General features: G+C 39.9%; 1 protein-coding gene across 1 annotated transcript in view; it reads right to left on the bottom strand.

The window, feature by feature from the left end:
* Positions 1–976: 976 nt before the first annotated feature.
* The window catches only part of TRA2A (transformer 2 alpha homolog), a 53,353-nt gene continuing 30,086 nt past the window's right edge, over positions 977–24,243 (bottom strand). The window contains 5 exon segments of the mRNA XM_077811379.1: positions 977–1,928; positions 2,132–2,199; positions 2,997–3,113; positions 3,633–3,748; positions 16,339–16,527. Coding sequence (XP_077667505.1) covers positions 1,918–1,928; positions 2,132–2,199; positions 2,997–3,113; positions 3,633–3,748; positions 16,339–16,527 — 501 coding nt within the window. The 3' untranslated portion in view covers positions 977–1,917.

The raw sequence follows: 24,243 nt of genomic DNA, 5'->3' as shown, positions 1-24,243 counted from the left end.
ATGCATAACCATTATGCTCAGAAAAACTTACAACCAAAGCTCACTGAAAACCACCAATCCCTGATTAATGTCATGTCTGCTTACTTTAGTAACAATACTTTTTACAGCTTTACTCTTGTTACTCTGTAGAATTAACACAGCTACTGGATATGGATTTGATTCCTTGTGCATAAGAATTATTCCATTGTTACACCAATGCAAGTGCAATGAGAGTTTCACAGGTGTCACTGAACACGAATCTCTACTTTCTTTTCCTGGGGCACCCTCCCCCCTACCTCAGTAAAGGGGGTTTATTACTTAATTTCTTCACAGCAGAGTTAGGCTTAATTCCATTTTTTTAAAATTGCTTTGAGAGTCTCAGTTAAAGCACTATACACATACAAATAACTATTACTGTGGGAAGTTTTGATGGCTTGGGAATTAAAAGGAGAGCTAATTTCAGCCCAAAGTTTAGAAGAGTCAAAACCCTAAAATATGTAGTTAAAAATGCAATACAAATATTTTGAACATTCCTTCTCCATGCTGTTGTGTTCAAAAATTTTGCTAGTGAACAAGATCATGTAAATGAGGGAAACTATTTTAATTTTCTAAATTTTGTCGATCATTTGGGATGGTTTCTTTGGAGACATTTACTTCAAATTGGTAAAGCTTTCTGCATGTGACCAGAGCTCCAGCTGTGCACATGTTTTACAAATCTAAAACTGAATGAAATGCAAAAAGAAATGAAGTAAATTAACTTCCACAGTTAAGTAGTAATAGTTAAGTTTAATTAGTTGAGAGTATTCCTTGCTAACTTTTTCACTAAGTCAATACAAATAAAGTGTAATCTAAATCTAGTCATGGGTGATTCAGAAGATTCTTGGAATGTGGATCTTCTCCATCTCTAACTCACTGGTTAGAACTTAGCCTATAGTAGTAGTAGTACTTTTTGTTACCAGATGACATGTAAATGCAGAATAAAAGACATGAAAATCCATTACAGTGTAATTAACTTTATTTTGAGGAAGAAGTTTATATGTAACTGTAATTTTTCTATCCATACCAGCAACTCCAGAAGGACTGAAAACTAGAACTTCCTTAACCATCATTGTAATACCAACATGAGTTTGTATGAACAGCAAATTATATAACTAATTGCTATGTTCAATAAATATTTTTTCTCCTGCACTGATTAAGGGGAAACACTACTTTAAGTTCAATTAAAAAAAATCAGTTAGATTTGTATGGGTTTAACTTCAAATGTTATCCACTGTGTAGCAGTCTAGAAACTTTTCATCTATAAAACACAACTTTTATCTTCAGTGTACAAGAATCTGTTTTTCCAAAGAAGTTAAACCAAATATGAAAATTTGCTATCACTTTAATATTTTACACAAAGCAATTTAACCAAAAAAAAACCTGTCGGGTTCATGACTATCAAGTAAAATTTGTCATTACAGAAAAAGTTCCGAGACATTACTTATTTTTCAAAATTAACAACCAAGCATTAACAGAAAGATTAACAAGTTATTTTTTGGAAACACAGGTTTATATTAAAGTAGCTGAGTGCGTATATTACACACAACATGCAAGCTTTAAAAAACATCAATGCTCTCTTCTCCTCATTAGATTAGCCAGGAGTACAACTGTTTTAAAAACAAAAACAAAATGACTTACAAAATGTAGTAACACTTTGGGATTTCTATTTAGTTTTGCTTAAGATGTTTAACTACACAAAACTACAACAATTACAATTTTAAGAGTATTACAATAAAAGGGGGTGGAAAACAGCAATACTTCAACTGAAAATATGTATCTTCTAAATGAACCAAAGATCTTATAAGAGAGATTTGAGGGGAAAGGAGGGGGAGACCAAAGGGAAGCTAAGGGAAGAACTTTATTTAAAAATCATGTCCACAACTGTAATTCTTCCGTTCTTCAGTAGCGTCCTGGAAAAAGATAACAATATTACTATAAAAATCATGTACATTTAAACATTCAAACTCGCAATAGCAGAACTTACACCAAGGTGAATTTTCTGTTGCCACATTCAAAATTTCTCATTCATCACAAGTCTATTTTCCATTAAAACTAACAAATCAAGTCCAGATGCACTAGCATGGTTCAATACGAACTATTTACATATACTTACTTGGGCTATAGGAGCGGGATCTTGACCGTGATCGGTATCGGCTATAATAAGGTGAAGGTGATCGTCTCCTTTAAAGAGAATATAGAAGTTGTAGCTTTGTTATGAAAGTGTCTTTATACAATCACTTCTATATGATGACAGTTGTTCCCTTGACAGTGGAAGATCGGACTGTATGGTTGATTTAAATCTGATCTGGCAGAGACTCACAATGAAATATTTAAGGAGCTTCCTAGCTTCTCTATTCCAAGTATGGTATTTAAACTTATGAGTTTATTTAGCATATGTTTATTATCCTATATGGTGCTTCAAAGTGTGCACAGCACTTCTGCAGACATGTAGAAACAAGTCCTTACCCCAAAGAACTTAGTTAAACTATACAACTTTGACAAAGGAGCAAGATTTTTAAATGGATTTGACCTCATGCTTAACCATCCCTTTAGTGGCTTTTACTTTCAATGACATATTTTCCATTTTGTTTTAATAGTTCCCTTTAATTACACTTGCACCCCTGCCTATTTACATCCATTCTTATTAACTTGGGCTCAGATCTTTTTTCTCCTCCTCCCGATTATGAAACCTCACCTTTTTATTACATTAGCTTTTCCTCCAGCTCCCTACTAACATTATTTCCGTTTCCCCCCCCTTATTCCTCTAGAAATTAGTATGTGGACTGCTGAATATGTTATTTAGTTGACATAACTGTATTAGTAAGGCTACAAGGCTTGCTTCTGCTGGTCTCTCTCCTAGGGGTCACTTGAAATTTAAGGACACCAGATATGTATGAGAGTCGCAAGTCTCCCCACAGCAACTACCTTTATTAAAAAAATTAAAATGAAAGAATCAAATAATTAATCCAACTTGTTACCTGTACCGGTAGTCATATTCTTCATATCTGTCATATCCTCTATCATATCCCCTATCGTAATAGGAATCACGACGACGACCTGCTCCTCCACCACCACCACCGCCGCCACCTCCACTGCTATTTACAAAAAGGAACAAAATGGAAGCACAGAAATCTGCATTCTTTCTTGTGAATTTTAAGTTCTCTAAAATGATCTTCAGCATCCTCAAGTGACAACTACTCCCTGTACACTTTCTGTCTCAGACTCAGTAGATCCCACATTTTAAAAAAAATCACTAAGTGCATTAATTGACCGGAGTGGGGACATTAAAGAGCCCTGGAACAATTCCTCCCCCCGCCCCCCATCTTCTTTATTTTTAATATATTCCTCACCCAGTAAGCTCTTGAGCTATAAAAGATGTTCACCTTAAGTAAAAATACCATACTAAAAGAGGGTTTAATAGTGTACCTCAGGATCAACTGCAACAAAGCCACCCACCCTACATTAGAGATAAGGAGCAGCTTAAAAAAGGCAGACGACTGAAATCCTCACAAGAAATACATTGCTCGTAGTGTCTGCAGTTCAATCAGAGTTCAAACATTTAGTTTAACTCGATCTGAGGGCCGTTCACACAGAATGAAGAGTCAATTCCTTACTGGGTTGGCCTGCCCATGTAGATGCCCGGGGTGGGGGTGTGCGCCCTCTTGGTGATGGAGTAATCCACGCGAATCCTCCTGCCGTCCAGCTCCATGCCATTTGCATGTTCCATCGCCTGCAGGGGAGACAGGGGCCCGGCCATTAGCTCGCGAGCTGCTACACCGCTTAATGAATAGGAGATAAAATGAGCGCTTCGCTTCTCAGTACGCGGCGCAAGCCCTGAACAACGGGCTCTAGTCAGGCTGCTTGCTAGCGCCCCGCTGTGGCGAGCAGCGCGTCTCGCCCGCCGACATGCCCGTCGCAGGCGGAGTGTTGCAGCGCTGCCTGCACTGGGGCGCTGGAGTTACGTGACACGCGATCCCTGTGCTAGCCATTAACATACTGACGCTTTCCCCAGACTTCGACATTTAGCCAACAAAAAAGTTAACAGGCAGCAAAGCAGCTTCCCCTGCAAACTGCATCCTTCCGAGCGCCTGCTCCGACGCGGAGGGGACGGGCTCATTGAGAAGCCGCGCACACAGTGGCTTCCTACGGGGTGCATATGGCCGCATTACTGCTAGTCGGCTGCCATTTCATGCTCTCTCTGCCTCCTGCCATCTCCCTTACAAGGACCTACTCCAGCAGAGCTTAATAAAATGGCGGGTTTAGCCTACATGGATACATAATTACAACCTTCCTCCCCACTCGCACTGTGAGCGGCTCGCTAAACCGATACACAACGGAGACTGTGCTGGAAGGCTGCGCCCCCAGACAGGGCTGAAACCCGCGCACGCCACTCATTCACTGGCCCCCTGCGACTCTGAGTTTTGAATCAATACAATGGCCCCCTAGCCCTATTCCAAATCATGCAAACTGGAATTCAAAGGGGCATAACACACTTTAAAGAGTTACATGAATATAATTAAGACTTCAGTCAAAGCGATCAGAGTTAACCGCTATTATTTAAATATATTTATTAGGTTACAATTAAGTGCTACTTGCAATAAGCAGCAATTTCTGGACCCTTCCATCTAAGGGTGTTCTCAGCTGCTAACAGGTCTTTGGGCAATCGGTTCATACTAACAATTAGTTTACCTTATTTAGATTGTATTTTCCTTCTCCTGTGTGAGCTAAATAGAGTTTTATTAAAATTAGCATACCAAATTGTGTTCCCATTTTATGGATTTTAAGTTAAATATCACACACCACACAAAAGCTTTCTTGTAAATGATACACAAAGCACACTCTTTTACAGACACTAAAATTGTAACCTTTAAAACAAAATTAGATTAAGAAATGGTTCCTTTTCAAGCCCCCTTTTTAGCCAACAATTTTATAATTTAATGTTAAAATCAATGCAATAGGAATCTACAAGACACCACCACATGGTCACTGTTCATATCCCTACCAAACTGGAAATAACACAATTCTCCACTAACCAATTTAATCCCACTTAGTTTGCTCTTTTATAATGCTGTTTATATCTAGACTATATTGCCACCTAGTGATATCTATTCAAACTCAAAAATAGCTAAATTTAGTACACTGAATAGCAGAGCAAAACCATAAGGGGATAATAAGCAAGATCTCAATCTTTCAACACTACACTTAAACATATAAATACAAGGTTTTGAAGTGGTTGCATACCCATAATCTTTTAAACTACTCCTATAATGCCATAAAATACATATGCTGTTCACCAAAGATGCGCTAAGATATAAAAAAGCAACTGGCTACAGAATACCCTAGAACTCAACAGGATTCTCAAGTGGTGTCATTTTGACCATAGGCATCTCAGAAACTTGATAAAGTGAAATTAGGTATAAAAGGTGGGGTTATTTTATATTGCAGTGGAAGATGTTTTAAAATCTCAGGAAACATGAGCCAGCAATTTTGGTCAAGTCTTACAAAGCAAATATGGCGGAAGTGACAGCTAGCTCACAAACACAGACTTCTGATTGAGGTTTTTGTTTAACTGAAGAACTAACTCTACAGGAAAAGGAACTTCTAATTCAAACGGTCCCTTCCGTTTCAGGGAGAAGTCAGCCTTGAAGATAATCCATTTTGAGAGCTTTTATATACCAGTAACACACCTAAGACACTCAAACCTTATTTGCCAGTTAACTGGAAGAACGTCTTAGAACCACCATTAAGATAGGTACCTATGTATCTAAAGAGTGTAATTCTAGTGTCATATTTTGACCCAAAATATTCATAAACCGTTTCCCCAAAGAACATTACACTTTAATATAAAGATTATACAGTTTAATTTTTAATTCCAGAGCTCTTCAGAAAATCCGACTGGCCTGCTTAGCGTCCCAAATAAATGTTTATCAAAAACACAAAGATCCCCAAAACCCACACATAAAACACAAAACTAAAAAAGTTGAACTGTCAGCATCATGGTCAGGATTTTTAAAATAACTTTAAAGCAATTTCCTTTTTTACCTATGTGTATTACAGTTTGTATAGACATCTATTTACCCAACAGGCAAGAACAATGGGGACTAGTTTTTTAAAATGTAATTTAAGTCAAATAATTTTTATAACCGGATCCCACCTTCAGCCACTAGCAATTCTTCTTAATGATGCTCTGTACTATTCTTAATAGCACAAAGCAACAAACAGAGAAATCCATGCAATAATAGTTCATGGACTGCTTTTGGCATCTAAGGATCACTGCAAAATGAGCCAACCAAGGCCACTTTGAAAATTTGCTTCCATTTCCTGCTTCTAAACGGTCCACAGGTGAAAGTGTCTTAAATTTGCACAGACATTATTGTCAGAGACACACATTAAGAATGCTAATAACTTTTGATATTGTTTGCATTTCTGTATCTCAAACACATTAGTTTTTATGGTTATTTTGTATTTATATGCAAAGCGTATATTTACTACTTACTGTAAAGTATATAATAAAAAATGTTTAAGATGTTAACTTGCCTAGGGAAAGTTTCCCATAGTTAATTAAATTCTTTGAACATATTTGTAGCAAATATATTTTCAAATAGGATTGCACGTCCATACGGCAGAGTCTCAGAAATTCAGTTTTTAATCAAAAGGGAGGAAAACAGTATTGATTTGAATGTCTATACAGATGCCCAAAATCGAGAATAGATGCCCAAATTTAAGAAGAAAATTATTAAACTTTAATTTTGGTTTTAAGCATCACTGTTTACTACCTTTCAGAGGCATAATATGTTTTCCCCTGTTGATTTTGTCCTTTTCTATTTGAACACTGATTTTCTCCCCAATGCCTGAATGTTTCTACTGGACCTGAAATCACCATGGCTTTTATAAGATGATGTAACAGACAACTCTTCTACAGAAAGAAGTTTTAGTAGTTTACTTGTGTAGATTACATGGGCAAAACTTGGTAAGTCATCTTCACAGAGGGAGAAAGAGTGGAAGCATATGAACATTAATAACCACATGTGAATCCTTCAATTCTAAATGATCTTAAACATGGAACAGGTTAGTAGCTGTTTAAAGCCTTACAGCTGTTCAGTGGGCTATTAACTTCTAAGTTGGTAGTCTGTGTAGATCTTAGTGGACTGGTATACCACCTTTACGCTAGGTGACAATGGCCAAGGATTCAACAGGCAGAGAATCAACTACACTTTCATCCCCCTAGAACAGAGGTTTCCAAACAGTGGTATGCATAACCCTGGGGATACATGGGAGAAATTGTGCAAGGGTGGATTTTATTTATTATTTTATTTATTGCATTTTCATAATAAACTAATCAAAGCTTTAAAACTGTGGGAATTTGTTATATAAAATACAGTAGTTAATTTACTCCAAGATGTACCAAAGAGAACACAGATACATTGATGTACAGAGCCCTCACCTCCAATCATCCTACAGCATGGGTTCAGTTGCCCAGTAACTGTCCAGTCTAACCGAGCTCAGAATTTAGTGAGGGTTTGGTTTTTTTGTGGTTATGTATGTCACACTATAAATATATCTGTACGAAACAGTGAAATATGGACAGACGGCTAAAGACAGGCAGTGTTTAGAACACAAAAATTATCAGTGATGAGAAGGTTAGAGGTATGCAGGCAGCTGGTAGATCTGGAAGGGGGTACGTAATAACAAAAGTTTGGGAACTTCTGCCTTAGAAAAAAACAACCCAGGGGAGGACTGAGGCATATAGGAGGGCTTACGCCATCTGTGTGTGTTGGACTTATTCGGCAGATACAGGATTTCACTTCGTAGAGCTGTCAATATCTTTCATGAGGCCTAAAGTTGCCTAAAATAATTGTGGCAATTACATGATGGGTTTTAAATAAGAGATACAACCCAAACTGCAAACAGATCCAACATTAAAGGCTTTTATTTGATAGTCCCTTATTAACTGCTATGTACAGCTTCAAGAATTTGTGAAACCAAGGAAGCAGACCAAGCATACTTAGTAATTTACTAATTCAAATGTAAAAGTAATACCCTTTGTGATACAGGAGGGCCAGGGAGCAGAAGGAGAGTGCTAGAGGGGAAATATATAAGCTCAAGGGTAATTAAGGCATGGTTCCCTGTAGACTAGGGAAGGTGGCTGCAGGTTAATTGGAGCACCTGCAGTCAATTAAGGCCCTGTTAGGAACCTAATAACCCCTACCAACACCACCCCCATCATGCAGTCAGGGAGAAGGAGGAAGGAGAAAGGACTGGAGCTTGGAGGTGTGTTGAGAGGTTTGGAAGACCTGAGAACTGAAGCAAGGGAGACGCTGCCCAGCAGGACAGGGAGACTCCCTTCCCCCCAGCATCTAAGGACCAAGGGTAACCCCACCTAAGGGGGATGAGGGTAAGAAACCCACAGGGGTTGAGAGGGGCTGGGACTCAGAGTGAGGAGCAAACCCAGACCCCTCCGCTGCTTCCCTCCTCTACCACCTTCCCGGGCTAGTAGAGGGGCCCTCGGCACCCAAGAGCAGGGCAAAGGGTGGCATTTTAGCTCCCCACCAAGAAAAGCCCAGGACCCACCAGACTAAAATCAGACATCTTACCACACCTTACACACTGTAAAAATGTTTTAAATAAAAAAGCTTCCAGCTACAGCTTCTAAGTAGTAGTCAATGCCTTTTGGGACACATTCAAATATTTCTACATATATTTATTTTCAGTATTTCTTCACTAAGAACTGAGATTACTTGCATGGAAAGACTTTCTACTAAGTCATTGGCTTCTGTTACCTATTTCTTACCTGAAGTCCTTCCTATGTCATAATCACTTCCACAAAAAACAATTGTGATGCAATGGACAGAATTAAAAAATGTGATAGGACTACACAGTCACAATGAATGAATTAAACTAAAGCTTTTATGAAACCAATATATTGTTTAATACCTAATTCAGATCAGAAAAATGCAAACAAATTAAGCATGTAAAAATAGCTTTTTATACTGTAATCTGTGAAGCCTTACATTCAAGACTATTTCCTTATAAGACTCTGAGTCAGTTTCCTACTCTGGTGTAGGTATTTGTAATGTTAAATATGTTAGAAATTACAAGCAAGCCTGCATTTTACATATTTAAACATCCTGCTAAGAATTTGGGATCCTGTTTTTTAAAAAGCTTTAAAGAATTTACGAGTAGATAAATACGGGATAGAAAACAAAATTATTTTTAACTGGAATGCTTTTCTAATGTTTCTATGTTGTGTGTCAGCAATGTCAGGACATTTTACAATCAGCAAACATGTTTTTAAATAGTCATCCCATAGGTCCAAAACTCTTAATTTCTGCTGGTGCATTTTGTTCTCAAGAGTTCCTTCTGTATGATTTTTTTAAGCATTCACTGAATAATCTGTATGAGAATTTTCGAAGTCTGTAATAAACTATGTAAATTTATTTCTGAACACACCAACAAGCCAGCACTGTAGAGAGTAATAGCACTGATAATTCATAACAGTGGTCTTAAGTAATGTAAATATTTGGTCAGAATATTTTTGTGTTTTTTTGGAATTAAGTTCATGTTTCAGTGCTTGGGAAAGGTGATTAACTGACTGCCCTTAAGTTCTCTATCTGCAGAACAAAAACACAAAGTACATCTAGCAACAATGTGAAGTTCATACTTTATTAATGTGTTATGCTGACCCAAGGAAATTAATCTATAAAGGTCTAAAAAGCAGCGCAGTCTCTATGCCTACACAATCCTTGGTGCCTTTACTTAGACTGCCAAGAGTGTAAATTACCACCATTTCTAAAAGTAGTTTTGTAAGATTAACAAAACTGTAAATTCCATACAACTGGCATTGATAAAATTGAAAATTTTCCATATAATTACCAATACCCTGAATTATCCAGTCTCTCACAGTTAGAAGTTTCCTGACCCATTACTGAACAAATACACAATGTTACAGATATTCCACTTAGGATTTTAGTGAGAAGGCATTCCACTTCCCCATATGTGCAGCACTGTTACTGAAAGGTATTTTAGCTATGAGTGCGGTAGTAGTTTTTCCCACTGCTATATATATTCTTAGTCAACACAAAACATTCCTGAGGATGCATGTTTTTTACAACGGAAAAGTGAACCCCAAAACGCAAATAGGAAGTAGGTGGATAGGTGAGAATGGGCTAGAATTCCATCAAGGTTTTTAAGTAACAATGCTGTAAATAAGTGGAGGTAGACTGATTTTTCATTAGAATTTTATGATGGAATGCCAATCCTGTGAATTATCTCCAAAGGGAGAAGATTACAGATGTGATAATCCCTTGTAATCAAATGCCATTCCTTAAACATCTCATTCTTTGAGACTGAGAAACTCCAGGAAGATCAACGCAAGTGACCACATACTGCAACAGACAAGACAAAAACAAATATCTTAAGAAAATATGTGAGTGATAAAACATCTCCTTTCCTCTAAAAAGCACAATCAGACAGAACCTCAAAGACTGTGCCCTCAGAAACCATACTTGTTTTACAATTGATCTTACTCAAATAAGAAACATCCTGGATAGGACAAAAAATACTCTAGCAGGTAGAATACTTCAGGTACCTCTGCTTTGAAAATAGCAACTGAAGACCAAACTGGACCCTTAAAGAGTCTTAGTAACATTGTTTTGAAAAAGCATACAGGAAGGACCACGTGCAAACTTTGCATATATTTTGAAGCAAAACAGGTCTTAGGTTGGCAAGTGAAACAACCCAGCCTTATATAACAGCATGATAGTACAGGACTGCTAAAAGCTTATAGCAGCAAGAAATGCACTCAACACAGCCTTTGTAGTAATAGCAACACCTATTCAATTGATGTTAGACAGAAGAATCTGGGTGGATTAAGGCTGTTCAACAGCTGATCTTTTGGAAACACTGGAATAAAACTGTAAAGTCATTTATTGCATCTATTGAAAACAAAGATGGGTTTTGTCAGTTGACCCCATGGAGTCTTGTAAGCTCAGCAAGTAGATCTTTACAGTACTCCACATGAGAGCTCTTTGGAAAGAAATTACTCGCTTTGTGAAGTAACTGGTTCTTTGAAATGTCTCCTCCTTCAGGTGCACATTCACCCCTCAAAGCCCTTGATCAGAGAGAGTTAGCAATGTCTATTCAGCCCATGCACATGCCCATGCCTCCTTGTGCCCAGTACCAAGGCTACTGAGGGGCACGCAGGTGAATCGCCCTTTCCTCTCCACTCAAACAGGAATAGTCTGAAGCAGAGGGGAAGAGAGGTGGGTAGTGGAGCACCCACAGAGAGAGACATCTCTAAGAGCCCAGTGATGCTGGAACAGGAGAGGCAAGGGGGCCATAGCCCCACTACTTTTAAAAGTGGGAGGGCATACTAGCCATAAGGGTAAGCGACCCGGGGGATGGGGGGGAGGCAGAGCCATGGCAGAGGGGACATAGGGGAAGGGGCCACAGTTCAGGCACTGGTGGTCCCCCCACTTTTAGGGAGCTTCTGCTGCTCCTGAAATAACCAGTTACTGCACAAAGTAACCAACATCATCTTCTTTGAGAAGTGTCCCTATGAGTGCTCCACTTCAGGTAACTTCTGAGCAGTCTTCAGTGGAGGAGGGAGCTTCAGAATAGAGTCCGGAACTGAAGACAATCCTGCAGAACCAAGCCTGAACAGCATGGAGCAAGGCGTAATATTTTGATAACGTATGTATTGAAGCCCATGTAGTAGCCCTACAATATTTCAGATACTAGTACACTCAATCAGTATTGCCACAGATGTTGCCTGAGATCTGGTTGAATGTGCTATATTACCCTAAGGAGCGGGGGTGGATGAACACCCGCAGCATCGTAACAAGTGATAAATACATCTAGATATCCATCTTGATAGCCTATGAGTATCGAGAACTGATTGAGAGATCGAGAACTGTGTGGCTCTATCTGCAAAGGAAATAAAGAGCCTAGGTGTCTTCTTAAATTGCTTGGTCCCATCTAAGTAGAAGGCCAATGCCCTTCTGACATCTAGGGTATAGAAACAAAAATCCTGTAGAGAACTATGTAGCTTTGGAAAAAACACTGATAGATGAATGACTTGAATACGGTGGAACTCTGATAGAACCTTACATAAGAAATTTAAGATGTGGATGTAAAGAGAACTTACCCTTAAAGACCACTGTAAATGGGGGGGTAGGGAAGGGAATCTGCCATTTAGGATCCAGTCTCCTTAACCTTATGGCTGACGTGATGGCTACTAAAAAGGCTGTCTTCATAGACCAAAGCAACAGAGCAGGTTGCCACTGGTTCGAATGGAGGTCTCATAAGGTAAGTGAGTACCAGACTGAGATCTCAGATTGGGGCAGGGTTTCTAATCTGGAGATAGACATTCTTCAAACCTTTAATAAACTCAGACCACACTGCATGAGCAAATATGGAAAATCGTTCTAGTGGAGGATGAAAGGCTGATATTGCCTTAGTATATATCTGAACTCCTGTGGTACCGAATAGGGGATCAGTACTGATACAGTAGCAGAGGCCATGGTCGCTAAAGTAGATAGTACCACCAACTGTGGGCATACCGAAACAGAAGCTGATGGTGTGTGGTGCTGTTGCTTGCTGGTGCCGAATGCATGGGTACTGACAGCTGGGCTGAACTTGATGGTGCCAGTCCTGAGTGTCTGTGTTTGCTGTCCTTGCTGGTAGAAGGTACCAAGTCCTGATTGGACTTCTCTCCTTCCTTGGTGCTCCAGGACTTTACAGCCTCTCCAGTACTGGATGAGGAGTCCTTCAATTCAGTGGTATCGATTCAAGAGGTAGAGCCTTCAAGACCATAGATCTCACCAGGGTCCTGGCATAGGGATGGATGAGCAGACTGAACGGACATTGTTAAGTAAAAATCTCCAGTCATGGGCTCGACTGGAGCACCCATAGGGACACCACTTGAAGAAGAAGAGGAGCAGCTTTCTAACACCTCTATCTAGGTCCTGTTCAGTTGGAATGAGTGTAGTGTTATGCCATCTACTTTAGTTATGCCATGCAACAATAGAATCAAAAGCCAAAGTAAGGCTGAGGTTTGGCTTTTATCCATACTGGAGAGTGGCCATTAATTACTGCTACAAGGACTGCCTCTTTAAGTCCTATCTAAAGGATGACAGAAAAATTCAACATCTCCACACATTAATTATATTTAATTTCGTACGGCCTACGAGACACACTCATGTACCAGGACCCCACTGACAGGCGCTCCATAAACAGAACAAAAAAGAAGGTTCCTGCCCCAAGGAGCTTACAATCTAATTATACAGCAAGAGACAGAGGGTCACATGAGACAACATTCGCCAGCCTCACTGGCTACTGGTGTGCTGAGACCATAGCCCAACTGTTAAGCTTTTTGGGTGCACCATGGCATAGGAGAGTTTTAAGGACTGATCTGAAGGAGAACACTTAAGTGGTTTTGTGGATGTTTACAGGAAGCTCCTCCCAAGGGTGAGGGACAGCATGGGAGAAAGCATGAAAGTCCTTGTTTGAAAATCTAACAAATGGGTAATGGAGGCTAGCATCATGAGCCAATCAGAAGTAGGAGTAGACATCTTGATACTTAATGAGAAATGATAGGGTGGGGCTATTAAGTGATGTTGAGTTTGGTTGTTACCACCTATGATGTTTTTACTTAAGTAGAGGGAGACTGGATAGGATATGGAGACAGTTACGTGTACTCTGAGACATGTTGGATGGACCTAAATTCTACCGTGACAGAAATTTAGCACTCTGGTAAAAGACTGGAAATTCTGTAGCAGTTTCACACTGAAGGAGTATTTTACAGAATTAAATACAAGCACATTAAATTCAATTAAATGTTGCACCATAATTATCAGTTTTTTAATCTGCTGCAGAATTTTGTACTGAAAATACAGAACTGCATTGTGGAAGCTGGAGACTATCAACGGTTAAGAGATAGCTGGGGCTTTTGGAAAAACTGGGAAAACAGTTTATGATTGTGAAATAAGCATAATAGCTAGCTGTTTCTGCTAACGTGGTCAGCATCATTATAGTTAATAAGGCTGACACAAACTGTCATAATTAGGTTCCAGAATTAACACTCCATTGAGCAGGAAGATAATTCATACTTAGACCTACTGTTTCAAACTGTCTACACACTTAGGAAGACAACACAGAGACAGTTTACACTCATTTCATATTCTCTTCATAACCACGAGGGCTAGAAACTTTAAAATAAAATCTTAAATTTTGCTTAAGGTAGGGTCTGTGTAGCCAGTTACTCAGTAGCAGAAAACACAGGTACTAAATAACTCAAAAGCTGATCAGCTTTGGCAGGGTCACATTAAAAACTGAAAAGAATCTTAGTGAAGTTTCAGACATGTCAGAATGCACATGAACCTGCTAATGGTCCAAAGAGACACTTGTCTACTTTGGACTAGTTCACGAAAGACTAAAGCATAACTCCATATTGAACAGGAAAGAAAGTTCAGCTGTTTACATGGATTCACTTTAAGGGACACATGCTGGCATGCATGACTTCTACATATGGCAAGTAATTCCCAAAGGTTTGTAAAAAAGTGCTCTGCTTCCAGTTACTTCAGCCGAACTGGCGAACAAGAGGGAGCATGGTCTAGTACTGTGGATATGAACTGTTCCCATTGAGGATCCAACCGTCAATCACACTTCTTACTGCAATCCAAAATCCCACAAAACTTTGTGGCCAGAAAGAAGTGCAAATATGGGCACCAAAAGAAGAAACTGGGCCTCACTTTGGAGACTGGGGGCAATGTGTTGAGTAAGGTGCTGATAATAACGATGATTTCCCCCATTCCCCAACCTCCTTCCATCCAACTGTTTCAAGTTATTGTGGAATAACAGAGTGAAGTAACTGCAAGAAAAAGAAAGGAAGCTTCTCTTTTCCTCACTCCTAAAAGCTACAGCCTCTGGTAGCTTTCTTCCTATCTCCCATTGCTCTCCCATGAGTGCTTAACAAAAAACATTAATAAACTGATGTTCTACACCCATGAGCTATTCTCCATTTTACAATCAAGAAACTTAACCTGCAAATTACTCATCTGTAGTTACACAAGAAATCGGTGGCAGAACCAGGAACTGAACCCACATCTCTCAAGTCTCAGTCCAACGTTAACTGCTAACCCACCCTTCCTCTTCATCAAAATGCCTTCTACCTTAGCAAAGGAAGTTTTCTGTTTCTCAGCCCCTGGAGTGCAATCAATTGGGTAGCTACCCCCTCATGAACCCCTGGTGGGGAGAGTAGGGGAGGTGTCACATCCCAGCATTTGAGAAACTAGTTTAAAGGAAGCGGCATTAACTGCACACTTGAAACTGCTGATGTGGTGTCTATTTTTCTTCATTTTGACAGAGCATTGTTTAGAAAAATTGGAGATACAGTATCTTTAACTGAGGTGGCCTCACAGCCACTAGAAATTTCAATATAATTTCATATCTCGGAAGAAGTAACAATACACCTCTTTTTAAAAGAGACACTACTTTTCTATGGTGTTCTGTACCCCTTGTGCAAAAATCAATTTAGATTCTTGGTTTCCATTCTTTCCTCCTCAACTGACCATATCATGGATGGAGAATGATCACTCCCAGGAGCAAGGTATGTCTTAAGTGTTTTGCATTGATTAGTAACCCACTGACCAATAAAGGCACATACTGACAAGTCAAAGTAAGCTTTCCAAATCTTGTTCCTTAAAACAATGGTGACAGACAAAAGCTTAAGACTATGAGGGAAAACAGTGGTGTCTCACAATTCTGACAGATAAGAGACTGCTCAGGGGAAGAGAGAAGTGACTTTTTAAAGGTAGATGTTTAAAAAGTTTAATAGTTTAAAAAAATCCATGCCCTCTAAAGATTTTATTTCCATTTTGTAACAGATGTAGTGAGGCAAAACAGGCTTGCATTAGTGAGTAGTTATGGTTGTGTTAATGGATGTATAATGATTTTACTTTACAACTGTCAAGCCCAATAATGTTTTCAAATTAAATCCCATTGCTTAAACAGTATACTGGTATATAAAATTACAGTATTTTATAAACACTAAACCATTACTTCTCATGAATTTGACCAATGTACTATTTAAAATGGCGATTTTCAGCATTTATGAGATTCACAAAATACAATGCATCCGATGAAGTGAGCTGTAGCTCACGAAACCTTATGCTCAAATAGATTTGTTAGTCTCAGGTGCCACAAGTACTCCTTTTCTTATAAAATACATTTAAATTCTTTAATTTATAAAAATATCTGTAAAGATTTTTACAAATCTGTAATAAGAATCAACTACAGTCAAGAGCAACAACATTAATTTACCTCTTTAGAATCGTCTATTCTCTCAAAATAAACAAAAGCGAATCCTCTTGATCGTCCAGTCCGCTGATCATAAACCACATTGACGCCACTCAAAGGTCCGTAACGGGAAAAGACTTCACGCAAGTCTCGCTCAGTGGTATACAAACTGAGGCCAAACACTCCAAGGCATGTGTTAGGATCTGGATTAGCCTGTTAAAACAAAAGTTCAAAATATATTCCATTAAAATGCTATTACTATCATATCCGCCAACTAATATTTGTTTTCCTGGTTATTCAAAGCTTAGCATTTCAACCTTAATAAACTAAAAGATATTTTCAAAAATCAAACTTAATTTTTTGATAAAATCTATTACAGCAAATTAAATATTGGCAAACGATGCTGAATTCACAGTACTGGAAACCGAAGCCCTTTGTTCACCTACAGAACAAGTACAATGTAGACGCCTGCTCCAGAAGCTTTCCGATAGCTGCCCCTAGCTGATATGCTACTGGCCTGATTTGGAAGGACAGACACTAGTGGTAAGAGTAGCACTACTCTCCATTGAGATTCCATCCTTGACCTCTCTGCAGAGACTGGAATGTCATTTAACACTCTATTCATGGATATTTAGCATAGGGATGTCTGAATTCCTAATTTATCTTTTGCTAGATATGGACATCTCAACTATTACTATACCTGTAATCTCCCCCAAAGACTGAATATTTCTGTCACTTTCCCCCATAATAGTTCTATGTCTGTAAATAAAAGGCTCAATTTAGGTTTGTAAGGTGCATCTCTCTAAATTGTCCTATCCCTCTAAACTGACCAAGATCATAAACTCATCTTATCTAGATAGTATAGATGTGCACTATTTTAAGGGACCTTGGCACTCCAGAGCCAGCAGGACTAGAGTTCTGCGGCAAGATGCCAGGATTCTTACATGGCAGACTGGAAATTCTTTGGCACCTTCATTTCAGTTGCACTTTACTACTTTTACTTAACCTACTTTTTTAAAATATAAAATTGAACCATACAATCAGTACAGTACTTCCTTTTATTACATTTATTTTATGTTGTCTCCACATTTTCATTTTTTGATATGCTGGATATTTTAGTTTTAATACAATCCATTGTAGAAACTGTTTAGAAACTTTTGGAGCTGTCGAAGCACTTTATAACTGTAGGATTAATTGCTGTAGCTGAATGTTTCAACTACAATGATCAGCAGTGAAAGTTAATAAGACTGAAATTTAATCAATCATTTTTAGATAGGACAATGATATGAATGGAGCAGTTCACACTTTTCAGAACTATGGTTTCAGATTTTCTATCCACAAGAAGTACACTGGTTTACAGGTAATTTTCTTCACAGCTCCAGGGATCAGGAACACCCCTCCTCCCATACACACACTTTGGAGCATAATTCCACAGCCATGAAATAATTCACTGACATTTTCAGTGACTACTAACTTGATGCAAGTCACTGATTTACATAAAAAAAAGTGTACTTTCATTCCTTAATTCCCTAAGGGATCCCACATCTCTACAATTGGCATGAACCTCTTATTCATGTGAGTTATTCTAAAAGTAATACTGTTTGTGACAATGTGTGGGACCTGTGCAATTTGAAATGAGGTTTCCATTCTGTGTAAGGCATAAATACACATTAAATTTAAAAATCAAGCATCTGTATGATAATTTTGTTCTTGTCATTGTTAGAATTTAAAATTACTAACTGAAATTTTAGTGAGAAAATTTGTTTGTACCTTCAATTGGTTTACTTTATTCAACGTCAAATGCACAATCAGTTTGAATTATTTCTTTGTGTAAATCTTATACAGTAAAAGAGAATGTTTAAAAAGAAAATGCAATTGTACATGCCATAAAAACTGACAGGGATTCCTGGACAGACATGGGTTCCAAAACTACTACTATAATGACCAGATCCCAAATTTATGGTGTTTCTTTAAGCACTGCTCCTGACTAAACCATTTTCTAGCTGGTTTTCACACTTGTTTATAATTTACACAGTTTAAAGTTTTCCGTGTCTGAGTGTAAGATCATTTACAATATTATATCGCAATGTTTATAATTCATGGTGAGAACTGATACAGACATGGACTTAAAAGCCAGAACGGACCATTGTAATCATCTAATCTGACCTGAACATTTCAGACCACAGAATCTTTCACACTCACTCCTGTAATAAGCTCATACACCTCTGAGTTACTGACGTCCTCAGATCTTCATTTAAAGACTTCAGTTTCAGGGAATCCAACATTTACTCTAGTTCAAATTAATTAGTGAGTGACCCATGCCCCATGCTGCAGATGAAGGTTAAAAAACCTGTCACTCTCATCTGGGGAAAAATTCCTTCCCTACCTCAAATATGGCAACTGCTTAGGCTCTGAGGATGTCAGCAAGACCCAACAGCCAGACACCTGGGAAAGAATTCTCTGTACTAACTCAGAACCCTTCCCAGCTAGTGTCCCATCTCAGACTGTTGGGGATAATTGGTACTAGCAATAGTGGATGGGCCACTGCAGGCTATCATTATACCATCCCCTCCGTCAACTTATTAAACTCAGTCTTGAAACAAGTTAGGAAATTAGACAAAAGTTTCTAGCCATCAGAGGAGTGAAGTTCTGGAACAGCCTTCCAAGGGGAGTAGTGGAGGTGACCAGGATGGTGATAGTGACTGTGAAATGCTCAGGGAGATTAAAGAGGCTATTAAAATATAAAACTCAATAATAATGGGGGATTTCAACTATCCCCATATTGACCAGGTACATGTCACCTCAGGACAGGATGCAGAGATAAAGTTTCAGAGTAGCAGCCGTGTTCATCTATATTCGCAAAAAGAAAAGGAGTACTTGTGGCACCTTAGAGACTAACCAATTTATTTGAGCATAACTTTTTGTGAGCTACAGTATCCAATGAAGTACTCCTTTTCTTTTTGAGAGATAAAAGTTTGATACCTTGAATCAGGGTGGGCAAACTCTTCAGCCCAAGGGCCACAACTGGGTATGGAAATTGTATGACGGGCCATGAATGCTCACAAAATTGGGGGTTGGGATGCAGGAAGGGGTGAGGGCTCTGGGGTGGGGCGAGAAATGAGGAGTTCAGGGGGCGAGAGGAGATTCTGGGCTGGGGCAAGCCGTTGGCGTGCAGGCTCTGGCTGGGGGTGCGGGCTCTGGGGTGCAGGAGGGTGCTCTGGGCTGGGACCAAGGGGTTTGGAGGGTGGGTCGAGGATCAGGGCTGAGGAGGGAATTGGGGCTCAAGAGGGGGTCAGGGGTGCAGGCTCCAGGTGGCGCTTACCTGAAGCAGCTCCTGGAATCAGTGATATGTCCCCTCTCCGGCTCTTAAGCAGAAGCGTGACTGGGCGGCTCTGTGTGCTGCCCCGTCTGCAGGCGCTGCCTCTGCGGCTCCCATTGGCTGCGGTTGCTGACCAATTGGAGCTGTAAGGGCAGCACTTGGGGCGGGGGCAGCATGCGGAGCCCGCAGCTGCCCCTCTGCATAGGAGCTGGAGTGGGGGACATGCTGCAGCTTCCAGGAGCCGTGCAGAGCCACACATAGAGCGGGGCAAGCCCTGAACCCTACTCTGCGGCAGAAAAACACAAGAGCCCAACACTGTAGCATTTAATTTCAGAAAGGGGTACTACACAAAAATGAGGAGGTTAGTTAAACAGAAATTAAAAAGGTACAGCACCAAAATTAAAATCCCTGCAAGCTGCATGGAAACTTTATAAAGACACCATAGAGGCTCAACTTAAATTTATACCCCAAATTAAAAAACGTAGTAAGAGAACCAGAAAAGAGCCACCATAGCTAAACAACAAAGTAAAAGAAGCAGTGAGAGGCAAAAAGGTATCCTTTAAAAAGCAGAAGTTAAATCCTAGTGAGGAAAATAGAAAGGAGCATAAACTCTGGCAAATTTTTAAATTATATTTAAAAATATAATTACGAAGGCCAAAAAAGAATTTGAAGAACAACTACCCAAAGACTCAAAAAGTAATAGCAAAAATTTAGTATATCAGAAGCAGGAAACCTGCTAAACAACCAGTGGGGCCATTGAACTATTGAGATGCTAAAGGAGCACTCAAGGACAATAAGGCCATTGCAGAGAAACTAAATTCTTTGCATCGGTCTTCACTGTTGAGGATGTGAGGGAGATGCCCAAACCTGAGCCATTCTTTTTAGGTGACAAATCTGAGGAACTGTCCCAGAATGAGTGTCATTAGAGGTGGTTTTGGAACAAACTGATAAACAGCAGTAAGTCACCAGGACCAGATGGTATTCACCCAAGAGTGCTGAAGGAACTCAAATGTGAAACTGCAGAACTATTAACTGTAGTCTGTAAACCTATCATTTAAATCAGCTTCTGTACCAAATGACTGGATGATAGGTAATGTGACACCAATTTTCAAAAAGGGCTCCAGAGGTTATCCTGGCAACTACAGGCTGATAAGCTTGACTTCACTACATGGCAAACTGGTTGAAACTATAGTAAAGAACAAAATTGTCAGACACATAGATGAACATAACTTGTTGGGGAAGAGTCAACATATTTTTTGTAAAAGGAAATCATGCCTCACCAATCTACTAGAATTCTTTGAGGGGCTCAACAAGCATGTGGTCAAGGGAAATCTAATGGATGTAGTATACTGAGATTTTCAGAAAGCCTTTGACAAGGTCCCTCACCAAAGGCTCCTAAGCAAAGTAAACTGTCATGGGATTAACAGGGAAGATCGCTTATGTATTGGTAACTGGTTAAAAGATAGGAAACAAAGACTAGGAATAAATTATCAGTTTTCAGAACGGAGAGAGGGAAACAGTGGTGTCCCCCAGGGGTCTGTACTGGGACCAGTCCTAGTCAACATATTTATAAATGATCTGGAAAGAAGGGTAAACAGTGAGGTGGCAAAATTTGCAGAGGATACAAAACTACTCAAGATAGTTAAATCCCAGGCAGACTGCAAAGAGCTACAAAAGGATCTCTCAAAACTGGGTGACTGGGCAACAAAATGGCACATGAAATTCAATGCTGGTAAATGAAAAGTAATGCACATTAGAAAACATAACATAAACATAACAAACAAAAAGAAAAAATTCTTCATACAATGCACAGTCAACCTGTGGATCTCTTTGCCAGAGGATGTTGTGAAGGCCAAGACTATAACAGGGTTCAAAAAAAAAAAAAACACACTAGATAAGTTCATGGAGGATAGGCCCATCAATGGCTATTAGCCAGGATGGGCAGGGATGGTATCCCTAGCTTCTGTTTGCCAGAAGCTGGGAATGGGTGACAGGGAATGGATCAGTTGATGATGACCTGTTCTGTTCATTCCCTCTGGGGCACCTGGCATTGGCCACAGTCGGAAGACAGGATACTGGGCTATACGGGCCTTTGGTCTGACCCAGTATATCTGTTCTTATGTTCTTTTTGTTTAGAAAAACTGGTTATCTTCTCAAAGAAAGATCAGGTTAGTCTGGCATCACTTATTTGTAAAACCATGTTGTAATTTTATCCCAATTTCCATTTACCTCTGTCTTTAATTACTTTTTCAAAATTTGTTTGAACACCTTGCATTCATCTGAGGTCAAACCAACAGGCCTGTAGTTTCCCAAGCCCCACCCCCACCCCCCTTCTTAAATATAGGCACTCTATCTGTAATTCTCCAGTCACATGGTATGACACCCAAGCCTATGGATTCATTAAAAATCCTTGCTATTGGCTAGCAATTTCATGAGCCAGTTCCTGTAATATTCTTGGATGGAGATTACCCAGGCCCCTCGATTTGATCTCCTTAAGCTGTTTTGAGTTTAGCCTCCCCATACAACGTGGTAGTTTCTACTTCCATATCCTTGCTCCTATCAGCAACCCTACCACTGCCCCCAAGCACCTCATTATCCTTATTAAAAACTGAGGCAAAGTATTTGTTTAGGTGTTGGGCCATACTTCTTATTTTAATCTCCACCATGTCCTCAGTGTTTAGCAGTCCCACTTCCTTCCTTGTTTTCTTTTTGTTTATATGGCTAAAGAACCTTTTACTATTGGTTTTAATTTCCTTTGTAAGGCCCAGGTCTGCTTGACTTTTGGCACTTCTCACTTCATCACTATGCTTTCTGACCTACATTGGTGGGTCAAGGAAAATTGTTTATTCTCTCAAATATACAAATAAATAGGAAATCAAGTCTATTCAAAGTATTTAAAAGGGGAGATAATGAAATATTTAGATCTATCCATAAAGTTAAACAGAAGAAAAAAAATGTGTAAAAAATGCACAATGCCACGTACTATTACAGGAGGTACTGGTGGTAATCTCTATATTTAGGCTTCCTTACGCTTTCCATTATATCAGATTCTTATAACTCTTTTTCCAGAAGCTTTAACAACTACACTGTTCGCAGCAGGCTTTTGCAATTTGACAACTGAAAAGCCCTTCGGCAGAAACACGTCTTTAATCCCATGAAATTCCTTTTAGATTTAAGCAGAGTTATAAACAGTTAAATAATTTCCCTTCTTTCACTAGCATTCCTCAGGAAAATTCTGTCTGCATGCCAAAATATTAACAGAACACAGACATTCTAATGAATCAGGCTGCCACAGCACACGACGTACACTTCTATCCTGATATAACGCAGTCCTCAGGAGCCAAAAAATCTTACCACGTTATAGGTGAAACCGCGTTATATCGGACATGCTTTGGCCTCGAGCATTTCCTTTATTAATAGTCACTTCCCATCCCCTGACTGACCCCTCTGAACCACCAACCCATCCAACACCCCCCCGCTCCCTGACTGCCCCGACCCCTATCCACACTCCCGCCCCTGACAGACCCCCGCCCCCCCGGGACTCCCATGCCCTATCCAATGCCCCCTTTCCCAGTCCCCTGACCCCCCCCCCCCCCGGGACGCCCACGCCCTAACCAACCCCCTCCCCCCCAAGACCCTCTGCCCCAGCCCAGCACCCTAACACGACACTCAGAGCAGCATGTCAGAGCCAGACACACTGACGCGCTGATCTGCCAGAACGCACAGCCCCACTCCGCAGAGCGCTGCTTTACCACACTATATCGGGGTAGAGGTGTATTAGAAACACCTGGGCCCTACCAGAGCAACCTAGTAGTGCTGTTTAGGGAAGCAGCTTGTCCAAGCCCCCTAATTCTCCAACCACACCACATGGGTAGAGCCCTACAAATCTGTGGATATCCACAGACGATGTTTGCAGATTGGACACGGATAAAATTTTATATCCATGCACGGCTCTACACATAGGACTCTGAGGCCATGATCTGGGTCTCTCCCCATCTCCCTGCCTTTGGGGGCATCATATGAGACAAGAGCTCCCTCAGCTCCAAGGGCAGTTGGGAAGGGAGTAGAGACAATCAGACCAGGATCCCCCATCTACCCCACTGACTCTGCACATGGCACCTGTAGCCCACTCCTGCTTTGAGATAACAGTCTTCTGCTGCTGCCGGTTAATATGGTCAGTTCTTAAGTGGTAGAAATTTTGCTGCACTGCTGAGGGGTTGAGGTCTCAAACTTTCTTGATTATCCATGATGGTGATTGTTACAGCCGTACAACCTGCTTTATATTTTTCCCTTTAACATACCTAGCGAAGTGCAATACAAATAACTGCTTCAAAAGAAAATGGTTTAGGTTACAAACCAAGAATGCAAAAGTTAAGAAGGTCCAGATTTATAGTTGCCTGTGCAATCTTAATTCTGCAACTTTGTGCACATGCATTTTGAAAATCTTTAATCACATTTTCCGCCCCCCAAAGACACCTACCTCATTTAGTCCACAGATTGTATGCACAAGGGGGAAGAATTTAGGTTGCATGGACAACTGTGAATCTGACATTCCCCAACTTTCAAGTTATTTGCTTTGTAACCTAAATAACTAAGGGTAGGATTTTTAA

Source organism: Eretmochelys imbricata, chromosome 2 (assembly GCF_965152235.1).
Source record: "Eretmochelys imbricata isolate rEreImb1 chromosome 2, rEreImb1.hap1, whole genome shotgun sequence".
Classification (NCBI taxonomy): Eukaryota; Metazoa; Chordata; order Testudines; family Cheloniidae; genus Eretmochelys; species Eretmochelys imbricata.
The sequence above is the reverse complement of the archived record's forward strand: the minus strand, read 5'-3'. Positions and strand labels throughout refer to the sequence as shown.